The sequence below is a fragment of the Nuphar pumila genome, chromosome 9 (genome assembly GCF_984573655.1).
Source record: "Nuphar pumila chromosome 9, dmNupPumi1.hap1.1, whole genome shotgun sequence".
NCBI classification, from domain to species: domain Eukaryota; kingdom Viridiplantae; phylum Streptophyta; class Magnoliopsida; order Nymphaeales; family Nymphaeaceae; genus Nuphar; species Nuphar pumila.
In genome coordinates, this window is record NC_143257.1 from 118856139 (window position 1) to 118868616 (window position 12478).

The 12478-nt window shown below is 37.5% G+C and overlaps 1 protein-coding gene across 1 annotated transcript; it reads left to right on the top strand.

Moving 5' to 3' along the window:
* The first annotated feature begins 924 nt into the window (after nucleotides 1-924).
* On the top strand, nucleotides 925-7220 carry LOC149829063 (uncharacterized). The gene is made up of 3 exons (XM_090017203.1): nucleotides 925-1113; nucleotides 6153-6417; nucleotides 6499-7220. Exons 1-3 carry the CDS (start codon nucleotides 925-927, stop codon nucleotides 7218-7220), a joined length of 1176 nt encoding a protein of 391 aa, XP_089873329.1.
* Nucleotides 7221-12478: the final 5258 nt, after the last annotated feature.

A 12478-nucleotide genomic window follows, 5' to 3' on the forward strand; every position in this document is an offset into this window, starting at 1 on the left:
CACCCCTGGTCCGAGACTTCCTTTCCCTCTAACGACCATAACAAAATCAAAGTTTAGGAACAAGAGTACATCACAACCTACCATTGTCTAAAATTGTTGCCAACTAACCCTCTAACTGTTCATTTTGTGTGAAAATTAGAAAAGTGTGAAACACATACACTACAAGAAAACCAGCTGATGGGCTCATCCTAGCGGTAGCCCCATTGTTTATAGACGTTTAAAATTTCACCCCAAAAACAAAAGATGAAAGTGTCGTTTAAGAAAAAGTTGTTCAGCCAAATTTTTTTGCCTCCTTTAAACCTCATTTTTTTTATGTAATTTAAGATAAGAAAATATATATTCTTAGGGCAAGACGTAAGCCTAGGGAGTTGGCATGACAGTGATCTCAATTATGGCAGGCAGGGCCAGGGCCACTAAGTCTCTGAGCCTAAGGGTTGTTTATCTAAGAAAATATAATGTTTTTATACAGAGGAATGACCATCCATGATACTGACACCTATCTCTAGAAATGCCAGGATAGGTGGCTGCTGACCGGATATAATGTGAACACTTGTATATATACTAATATTTGTTTCAAAAGAAAATCTAAGTTTTATATGATATTGCAAGATTTTTTTATTTTTTTAGCTGAGATTTTCCCGAGAAGGTAGAATGTGATTACAAAGATGGTCACGTCCGCCACCTACCTCCACCAAAGCTGGACCCCCATACAGTTTTCTTAGCCCAATTTTCTTTCTGTAAATAAACGCCACCGAAGGTTTTATGCAAAATTTATTTACGTTTCTTCGGAGTTCAAGTCAGAAGGAGCAGAAGTCAGAGCCGTTTAGGCTTACAGGTCTCATAAAAACATGTAGGGAACAAGGCAGAACGATCCCCTCTTCCACCAAACCTCTCTCTCTCTCTCTCTCTCTCTCTGGGATGACAATGGAGGGTTTGATTCCTTTCATCTACAAGGCGATCAAGAGGCACAACGTCCGGCGGAAGTACCGGTGCCTCTCCTACGGCGGGTCCGCAAAGAGGTATTACGACGACCCACCAAGTTATCACCAGAACCACCAATTCCATCGCGTCGAGAGCAACGGATTCACCGCCGGAGAAGATCGCCGGAGGGTGGTACGACGACAACAACCGCCACCGCCGGTATAACTCCGCCTTCCCCGATATCGAGTTGGACTACCGCGACGGATGCTTCTCCGGCGAGACGCTCTCGCCGAAAAACCGTCGGTGCGAGGACATGAGGCTGGCGAGGCACGGCAGCATCAAGGGGTTCCTCTGCATCGCCGGTCCCTGACTTGCGTCTCTTTCTGTTCTTGCTTTGTTTTTCCTTCTCTTAAATTTTCAAAGGAAAAGTCTTTTCTATCCCTGATTATTTTTAAAATAACGATCTTGTACAAAGGCACAGGTCAAGTGATCTGGTGATTACTAGCAAGTTTCTTCCCCAGCAAGAATCACATTGCACACAAAAAAACATGCAGGCTGTACCGAGCCCATCACATGGCACGCTTTAAGTGTGCCTCTGCACCGGGCTGACCTCCATCTTTGGCTGACAGTCTGAGTTGTAAGGCCAAACCAGGTGCACACAAATTGCCGAATCCATATTGCACACAAATTGCCGTGTATCCTTTCCTTTCATGAAAACAGAAAACGTTGCAGAGAGAGAGAGAGAGAGAGAGAGAGAGAGAGAGAGAGAGAGAGAGAGAGAGAGACTCCATGTTGCCCACCAAATGCCATGTATCTTTCCTCTTCATGCAAAGAGATAGAGAGAGTTTTGGATCGGTTTAATTTTGCCCACCCTGATGCAAAAAGATCCTATATATCATCTGACATTATAGCCAACGGGTAGGATTAGTCCACGCATTGAGGTGATAATGTTGATGACCGTTAGATTGAATGAATAGATCCCATCATATGTCAGATGATGAATTCATGAGAGAGTACCATTGAAATAGATAAAGACTTCTGCAATGCCCCATGAATGTTTCCTGGGTGGTTGCAAATCACAATTACAACACTTTCAAGTTTGGTAAAACATGAGAAAATGAATGCATCTCTATTGAATCTTTTGGAAGTTGGCCACCAAACTCATAAAAGTGTTCGACCCGGAACATACAGCCACGTCCCCGTGCAGATGCCTGCTGAATTCTTCTTTGCTACCTACTTTCGGTTTCAGATGAAAAAGCACAGAATAGGGATTTGATTAGTTAATCAGATATGTTTTACATGAAATTGGGGCAGATTCTCCGCTAAACTTGAATTCATTTTAGACTTAGGTTTGGATTCGGGTGCAAAGCTGTATGCTGAATCTGAATTTGATTATCAATATAGAATAATACCTACTTTATGGAACCTTTCTAACTAGATTTGAGTTCCGTTGGATGTTTGACCCTAACCAATCCGAGTTGTGACATGATCATGATGACTAACGAGAGATGGCGGATTATGTGCAATCACATTGCACATTTTAGTCTGCTACTGCACCTGACATGCCCTTCATTTTTTATTGGTACCCACAGTTGACAGGCTGTAACCTAGAGATAGCGACCCACTCGAAGTGTGCAATGTAATTACAGCTGATCCACCCCCATAGAGATCCACCCCCCCCCTCTCTCTCTCTCTCTCTCTCTCTATATATATATATATATATATATATAGAGAGAGAGAGAGAGAGAGAGAGAGGTAATGCAACTATGCAAGGTGCCGTAGTTTAATCAATAACTATTTTGGCCAATTGATGGCCAAAGGTTCTTGTTTAATCAATAACTATTTTGGCAATTGTGTTGTTATAGTCTCTCTCTATATATTGTCATTATAATATGTTAACTGTAAATATGTGAACTAGGTATATATTTTCAACATTTTTTTTTTGCAAATTCAACCCTAGAGATGCATTTAGCATGGTCCATTTCTATGAATGGACTGGTGGATAATGTATTTTGGATGAAAAATAAATTTTTTTGGATGCTTGAATATTTATGAAAATTCTGAGTTGCTGATTTTCAAGTCTTAAAAAATTATATAATAGGATGATCTAAGAGTTTGTTTCTATAAAATAAAGCATTTAGATCACACCAGAATGGTAAAATTTAAGAAAAAATAAAAAACCCATGAAATCTTAGTTCACATATTTTGGTGTGTATATATATAGGGTAAGAGACTAGAATATGAGAACTTAAAATATTAGAATTTTCAACACTTTTTTTTTTGTAAATCCAACCATGTGGGTGTGCTTGACATGGTGAATTTGCTAGGAATCAACAATTGGATCATGTATTTTAGATAAAAAAATGTGATTTTTGAATGCTTAAATATTTATGAAAATTATGAGCCATTGATTTTAAAGACTTAAAAATATCTCGTTTATGCATCAAAATCAGGTGATCAAAAAGTAATGCAAATCATCACAGTCAATGCTCTAGAGCATTGAGTTTGAAGAGTGAGTATCTTTATATTTTTGCATTGCATTGCATGGCATATTCTCTCAATCCCAAATATTATGCAAAAAAGTGACAAGAAGGTGATGTTGGTCGTGTCCCTGCAAATTTAGACCCAAAGCTATTAATGCATAAAAATATGTATATGGCAAGACTTTATCGAGAATCACATATCCTAAATCAAGTCAACAAGAGTTTGAAAAATTTTCATCTTCAAGATTATATGAACATACATTAATAGTGAGAGAGAAGAATATAGATCCTATCACATGATGGTCAACATATGGATCAGAAACACCTCTTCTCCAACGTCTTGCATTGAGATTGCTATCCTAGCCTGCTAGTTCATACTATTGTGAAAGAAATTAGAGTACATATTTTTAAATCCATAACATGAAGAAAAATAAACTCATCAGCAAGCGTGCAGAGGATTTAGTATATGTTCATTCTAATCTTTGACGCGCGAACCAATGATGAATACATGTACTAATTTCTCTCTTAGTTATTTGACTATTTTTTAGTTTCTTTATTTAAATATACTTGTATTTAACATTTTCAAATTGAGTTTGTAATATAGACAAAGATCATCCAAATTTTGAGATGTAAACCCAGAAGAGTGTGACTTAGAGGGAGAGCATGATTTCAATATTACAAACATGGACTTATATGAGCTTAGTCTTTCTTCTTATGATGCATTTGATGATGAAGCCGAAAATTATTAGGATCCATCACTTCATCGTCATATACATTGTGTAAGATATACTTTTGGTATGTAATTATGCATTGTTTGCTTCCTTTATTATTATATTGTATAATTTACTTCTTTTGTGCTTTACTTATTTGATTGTTTTTATAATATATTTAGGTTGATTTAATTGCAGTGTTAGTTTTTATAATGAAAAATAGAATTGTAGATTGTTAATTTGATTTATTGCATGCATGATGAATTGATTTGATTATATTATGATAATTATTTTTTATTTCATTAGTGTTATTGTTAACTGCTAATATATATATATACCCTCCCGCTCCCACACCCACACCCGCACCTATGTGACATAGGCCTCAACCCATTTTATCCATTTCATGATCCAATCAACGTGTAGATAGCATTCTAGATAAAATGGTCCAATTTTAATCGTATGCTTTTTGACTATTAAGTGCTAGTTAATTATATATCTTTCACATGTTTTGGACCTTTAGTTCGTATTCAAAGTCTACAACTCCATGTGTATAGCATTTTGTAAAATACCGTATAGTTTTGGATATATATATATATATATATATATATATATATATATATAGCCATACCCTGTACCCATCAATTTAGGAAATCCAATGTTGTAGCCTCCATACCCACACCCATACCTATGTAACATAGACCTCAGTTCCCTATCCCATGTACATGGAACTGCACAATTTTATATGCATCAAAATTGTGAAAGTGGAGAGTCGACTCTTAAATGGCATTGAGTGGGGTTTGATTGTGGTAATGAGAGGGAGAACATTCTTTCACCAACTCGATCGATCTCTGTCCTTGAGTGGCAACAGAGGGAATGAAAATGCAGCTTCTTCTTCATTTACCTTCTATCTATCTTCCTTGGAATCTTTATGCAGATTCCTTGCACATATTTAGAGTGTTAGGAGATTATTTCTTTCTTTTGCTCTCTTCAGTTTTACATCTTTCCCTCTTTCATTATATTATCTTTCGGTTCATGTCCAAAGGTACTTAATCTTCTTTTCTTTTCTTTCTACCTCTCTGCTCTTGTTTATCTACAACTCTTTATGTTCAGCCTGTTTCCTATGTCAGCCATAAATGAGCTGGTATCTTTAGTCTCTTGATTCATGCTGCCATTATAACATCCTTTTCTTCATGCTGTCGTTGCTGCTGTCGATATTGTAAGTTTGTAACAACCAAACCAACATAATACTTCTAAAATGGACAGAAGGAAGAAAAGAAATTACAAAGCTATGGAAATAATGAAGTTGTTATTAGACTCTCGAAAGAAATAAGTACAAACAATAAATAAGAATGAGGAAGTGGTGTATACGTACGCATGCCCCACTTATTCATTGTTTGTTCTTATAATAGTCTAATGACAACTTTTTATTTCTTTTCCCTTTCTGTGGTTGGTTGTAGACCCTCTTTTTTAAGTAAACTCCCTCCCCTCTCTCTCTCGCTCTCAAGGAGTTGGCATCTGGCTTCACTTTTGAACTTCTTTTGCCTAATATTTTTCTTTTTGTTTCAAGACCCTCTTAACCTTTTCTCCACCCTTCTTCAACTTAGTATGGCGACCTTTCTGTTGTAACACAGGGTTTTCTGTATTAGTATCTAGAATCTAATCTGATAGACTTTGTGGTCTTAAGAAGACATTGAACTGATTGCAGCGTATCATCTTTTACATAATTGGCAATAATTGTAGAATTTGGTCACTGGAGTAAAGCTTGTGCACCTAGCTGTGAATAATAGGATAGTTGCTCATACATTATGGATAAGTTATAGTTGGTGGCTTTATTCTCCCGGAAGCTTGATATTCTTGTTCAACAAAGTTTTTCTTATCAAAACAGATATTTTGCAGAACTAACCAGAGCCCCAATCTTATTTCAGATTTTAGACTTTTTGCACAGCCCTTGCGTCTTCTGCCAGCAAAAGAAGTGAATACTTGTCCTTTTTCATAAGAAGAATTACTTTTCCAATTTGGAACTGATGAATTCTGTTAGCTATATTCAATTCGGCTGTGTACAAGTGCTGATCTAAACTCAGGTCTCAATGACTCGACTTCTGCAGTATTAATTTGTCTGATTGGTGAAAATGGTGATTCAATATTACAGAGAATACCATCAGTGTCATCAACCATCCCTAACTACTTGGAGGAGATGGGCAGTGTTTATCAGGTTTGCTTCCAAAGAGGTTCTGTGGATCTCTTCAGCTTTCGAGGACCTAAACTAAATAAAATTGAGTACCTCTGGGTTGGCATTGAATCAGGTTCTGATTATTTCTAAAAATATTTGTGTGTGTGTAACGTCTAACTACTGTGCATGACCACATTAATTATTTTATGTTCAGGTAATTGGAGATTGGGAGGTGTCAGTTTGGCAGTCATTTCCACTAACCAATATCCGCTGAGCTCCGAAGTGGAGAAAACAAACCTGTACAGTGGAATGCAATATGATTTTGGAAATGTGGATATCACCATTGGGGAGAGTGAAGGCATCTCCATGGCTGAACTGAGACCATGCCAAGTAACTGAGCTATCCTGTGTCAACCCATTTGATTTGCCAAACATTTATCAGCAAGAATCTTCTTCTCTACCAAAAAGTAGAACATCCTTGGAGGATGGCATGAGGGAGTACAGAGATTTAAAGCTTTCAATGCTGCTTTATGATTCGATGCTTATCGCGGGAGGTGCATATATTACTTCTGCATTTTCAACAAGTGACAGAACTGTATCCATCTTTCTGATAGGGGGTTTCTTTGGATTCCTTTATCTGTTCCTACTTCAGAGGAGTGTGGATGGGCTATCTGCACCCTCTTCCGTCATGGGTAGCAATGCTGCATTTGGCTTGGATAACCTTTGGCGTGTCCTTTTAAGAACTAAGGAACCCTTTCCAATTGTAGTGCTGGGCTTGGTCTCCACAGTCCTAGCATCAAAGTATTTCTCAGGAAATATCTCTATGGTTTTGACACCCCAGGAGCTCTTTGCGTTGGTCTCTGGGTTTTTTACATGTAAATTGGCTGTATTTTTAGCAGCATTCAGACCAATATCTAGTTCAAGGAAGATCAAATGAATGACACGTTTTGGAAATATTTGGTTAGCAAGTTTAAGAGTGAAGGAACCTTTCCTTATTGAACTTTGGAGTTCTGTCATTAAGTTGTGCTTTGAGAGAGATTCTGACATGCCAGGAGTTCTAGAAATTGCTCTTATGGATTCTTTACATGTAAATCGCTATAGCATTGGCAGCTTTAAGACCAGTGACAAAGATGACACTTTTAGTTTTTAGAACTGATTGGTGGCATACATGATAATGAAGGCAAATCAAATGATGCTGCTTGCTGTTGTTGATATTTATAGAGTTTGGTCTTGTGTGCATCCAATAGGATTTTGAGAATGAAAATGATCTTGAGCATTGGTTGCAGCCGGATCTCTTCTCTCTTATCCTGCTAAATCTAAGTATAATATTTTTAATCAATAGTTGAAAACAGGCGTTTCTTTCAGACACCCTTCAGACAGAAGCTCTGCTTCGTTAAGTGGTCCTACCAAGCAATTTGCAGATATTCTGTCAGGTCATTGACCACTACAAGCTTTGATATTTTCAATGATATTATAGGTTAAATATTGCGATATTTTGAAAATATCACCAATTTGATAATATCATGATATTATCAATTATTGTTACCATTTTTATTTATTTTCTACATCTTAAATGTGTTATTCTTCATTATTTTGCATTTTCACTTATTTTTTTATTATATATGTATTTTATTATCTAAAATGATATTTCTTACTTATTTTTGTTATTTTTATATATATTTTTATTTTTTTAAGCCCCGAGATTTTTCTGAGATTTATCACCAAACCTATAATATCACGAGAAATGGCCTCTCCGAGATATAGCCGATACTGATATTTGTGACTATGGTTGGAGATAATTATTTGTAGTTAAGCACCAATATCTGTTAATGCAGTTCTTTGCAAGCAGGCCTTGGTCAAATCAATGCATCATAAAAGTGGGATATTGCTGAACCGCATCCAGGTTTGGCCTAGGCTGGTCTCTTAATTGCAAAGTCTGAAAATTACCGCAATAAACTATAGTTAAAATATAGCAATTTTGTTCAAATTAATTTTCTTGGTTTTCTGATATGATCAGTTCCATATGTGATTAATGATAACACCAGACTATAGTCGAGGTCAGCATTTATTCTTTTATTTCCTGCTTTATGGTGCAGTAAGCTGTAAGTTTGTGTTAGACCAAGGATACCTATAATATATCACCAGAAATAGCCTCTCCGAGATATACCCGATACGGATATTTGTGACTATGGTTGGAGGTAATTATTTGTAGTTAAGCACCAATATCTGTTAATGCAGTTCTTTGCAAGCAGGCCTCGGCCAAATCAGTGCATCATAAAAGTGGGATACTGCTGAACCGCATCCAGGTTTGGCCTAGGCTGGTCTCTTAATTGCAAAGTCTTCTAATTCAGTCTTACAGGCGGACTTTTTTTATAAACCCTAGAAACTATTCCAAATCATTGTATATCTCAGTTCTCAATTGACATCCTTCCCTTACAGACCGACTTGTTCAGTGGTTTTGTCCATCATTCACCTTCTAAAGATTTTGTATAAAAAGTAGATCATTATAATAGATCTATAAACTGCATAAACTATTGCATATCTTTTTCTTCATTGACTAAAAAAACTACAGTAAACTGCTAAATTATCTCCAATCACTCAGGTCTTTCATTGCTGATCCAACAGTTCAGTGGTTTGAACAATATCCTGTTTTTTCATGTCAGATTTTTCCACTGTCACAGTAAAGTTAGTGGCTTTTCACATTCAGAAGAGTAAACCATAACTTTCAATTGTGTTAAAAGGTATTTTTATCATCATTTTGGAAAATGAGGCTGTCAAGTGGTTGCCACTATAATGGAGATCATATCAAAGGGAAGCAAGCAGTTGCCTACAGTAGGCAAATGATAACTGTATTTATAGAAAATATGTTAAAAAAGATATAAACAAAATCAATTCCTCATTTTATTTTAGGAATCCACCTATGCAATAGAGGATGCCAGTGAAAAAATTTTCCTGGTAATTTCATTTCACATTCACGTTTGGAAGCAGAAAAACAGTAGGAAAAGTGAAAGTAGGAAAGAAAAAATTCCAACTTTTTCATCTGTTCTAAATGAGAAATTGTTTGAAAGTTTTTCTAAAATCTCATATTTTTTATATGAAAATTCCTCCACTTAGAGGGGTGAAGGAATTTTTCTTATCAAAAGTTTTCGTTTTGCATTAGGGAAACCCTTCACCCTCAAAGCATCGCATTCCATCGGCTGCCACACTGTTGCCTTCCTCCCGTGCACCTCCATTTTCAACTCTCTCTCTCTGTGAAAAGGGGTTTGATCAACCCCGTATTCTCCCTATCTTCCTCCAAGAAAGGGCTCACGTATTCAACGACACAATACCCGAGTGTCTTCTCACATTTTCCAGCTTGTTTTTCTCATGCCACAAACAAGTGAAAATTTTTCATTTGGAAAAGTTTTCACATCAAAGTTTTTCATAGAAAACGTTTTCTTTTCTTATGAGATTTTTTCTTGCTTCCAAACATGCCCAGAAAGATGTTAAATGATCAATGAAGATAAGACAAATGTCTGAAAAAAAGTCCATGAGATTGTAAGCCTGCTAATTAAATGTGAATTAATATGGCGTCGAAATGGTAGCTTTTCAGAAATTCATCATCACAGAAATACAATAGAAACTATTAAAATGCATAAGGACATGAATATGAATTTGAGTAAAAAGGACAAATATGCATTCTCAGAGAAAAAATGATTGATTTTGAAGAACTCTCAATCTAATAGAAACTGTCTGGAGTTTGAATGAAATATGTTGGCAATACCAATTTTTAGGTTTTTGAAGTTTTCAAGAGTTGGGGCTAACAGCAAGGCTATTATTCTACACATTCCCAGCAATACCTGTTCTGTTTATGGGCTTGACTACACAAAGATGCGGCACTGAAAATACTAGGCCATGGTAATATTCATGTGTTTGTTAGTTAGTCTATATGCTAAAATGCTGATTACACCTAATGCTACTAAACAAAAGGGGCCACCAACGGGGGCTCAGCTTGTCTGGTAGGAGCAGCTACTGCACGTCACCTTGTGTTGGGACGTTGCAAGTTCGAATCCCAATTGTTTTATTGTATAACTGGTAGGGGTCTACCTATCCCCAGCTTGCCTTTAAAAAAAAAAGGGGGGTCACCAACGGGGTCTCCCTTCGTATGGTGGGGCAGTGAATGAACATCGCCTTGTATTGGGACGTTACAAGTTCAAATCCCAATGGTATGGCTGTAGATCTGGTGGGGTCTGCCTAACCCAAGCTTGCCTATCTAAAAAAAAACTAAAGAAAAGCGGTGTATAAGACATTAATGATAAAGGTAAGAGAATCCTTTTAAAGAAATTTGGCTAGTGATAGTGTAATACCCTAGAAATTTTAAATATATATATATATATATTCAGATTTTTTAACCTAAGATTACATAAGTTCGAATTTGGGAGCGACCCAAACCCGTCAATTTTGGGCTAAATGCATGTTGAAATGAACCAAACTGAGATATCTGGTCTAAACCAGAGATGAAGCGGTACAAACTTCAGAGGATCGATATGTACATGATTCAGATCGATCAAAAATCTAGAAAACCCATTTGATCGGAAGCGGGTTGGGTACGTATACACGGTTTGGACCTCGATCTAAACGATCTGAGCCCAAAAGGAGTATTTATGAAAGAAAGTGAAGGAATAGGGGCATTTCAATTTTTTTTTTTAAAATTTATGAACAGAGAAAGGGCAAAAGGTTCATTTCTAAGGAAAAGACCCCTCATAAGATGCCAGGTGGCAACCCTCTCTCTCTCTAACCTCCCCATTTTTATGAAACACCCCTCTCCTCTCACTCTCTCTCTCCCTTTCTTGTCTCTCTCTCTCCTCTCTCTCGTATCTCTCCTTATCTCACTCTCTCTCATAACCCCCACCGAAACCCCCATTTCTCTCACCACCCCCTTCGAACACCGGCCAGGTTGCTGGATCACCACCATACGTCGCCCTCCCTTCGACCACTTGCCTCATCACTAGACGCTGCTGTTGGGGAGTTGTAGTCGTCGGGTACCTCCTCCTGCCACCATCGCATTCCACCCTCTCTCGGTTTCTCTCTTTCACGAGAGCCTCACTTGAGCAACCCCTTTCTCGGGTTCTCCTTGCTACCGACCACCACCGTGGCCCACCACCACAACCATCTCCCTACGACCTCCTTTTCTCACCCATAGCTCTCCTCTCTCTTCTGTCTCTCTCCCTCTTCAGTTTTACCGAGAAGAAAGAGAGGAAAAAGGGAAAAGAAGAAGAGGAAGAAGGGAGAGGAAGGATAAGGAAAAGAAGATGAGAGGAATAAAGAAGAAAAGAAGAAGGCAAGAAAGAATGAGAAGAAGAGGAAAAGAGAAAAATAGGAGAGCTGTGAAGCCCACCCCTTCTCCCTCCTGTCTCATTCTCTCTCTCTATTTTTGGCATCTGGGTATGCCATAGTTGCCGCTGCCTCATGACTCATGAATGCTACTTTGAAATTTATGCACATTGACTCGAGAACCATGCCACTACCACCCTATGTGTGTTGCCTCGTTGTCCGCATTTCAGTCACCCTCGTTGTTGCACACCCCTTGAGTTGATCCACCACCAGAGTATATGCTGTATTTGGGCAGTTCGAAGAAACGTTGAATGAAGGACGTGTCTAGAGAGGTATAATTCTCAAATCTTTACCGGGGCTGGGGGTATGATTCTCCTACACTTATTGTGTTCCTAATTACGCAAGGGGTGCATAAATAGTAACCTGTCGATGATTTTAAAGCCCAAAAGTGGTATTTTTTGGGTTCATATATTTGTTAGAATATTTTATTGAACTAATTAGAGTTGGGTTTGATGAATGAGTTTTATAATCTTAGAATCAATGTTAGAAGTGTATTGTTTTGCAGGTTGTACCGTAAACATTAAAAGATAAAACCAATATTTAATTGTTAATCGGTTGCATAACGGTAGACCTTAATTATGTGTTGTGCGAGTATGCACCATCGAGGCATATACATTAAATATATGTGATGTGAATTGATACATATGCGATTACAACATACGTATGATAATATTTGTTTGTGAGCATGTTCCCAGGGTGTATATCTCTGTTGTAATCATTTTTTGAGGTTGAGCTCTTGTTATGGTTCATTCCCTTCGTGAACTATATCCTATTAAGCTAATTTACATTCGCACTTGCACTCAGGTGGCCCCCCTAATGCTT

Excerpts from the sequence above, each read along its gene's own strand:
- LOC149829063 (XM_090017203.1), top strand. The coding sequence starts at position 925 with ATGGAGGGTTTGATTCCTTTCATCTACAAGGCGATCAAGAGGCACAAC. Across the intron at positions 1,114-6,152 it reads GAGAAGATCGCCGGAGGGTG|CTATATTCAATTCGGCTGTG; the intron begins GTACGACGACAA and ends GAATTCTGTTAG. Across the intron at positions 6,418-6,498 it reads CTGGGTTGGCATTGAATCAG|GTAATTGGAGATTGGGAGGT; the intron begins GTTCTGATTATT and ends TTTTATGTTCAG.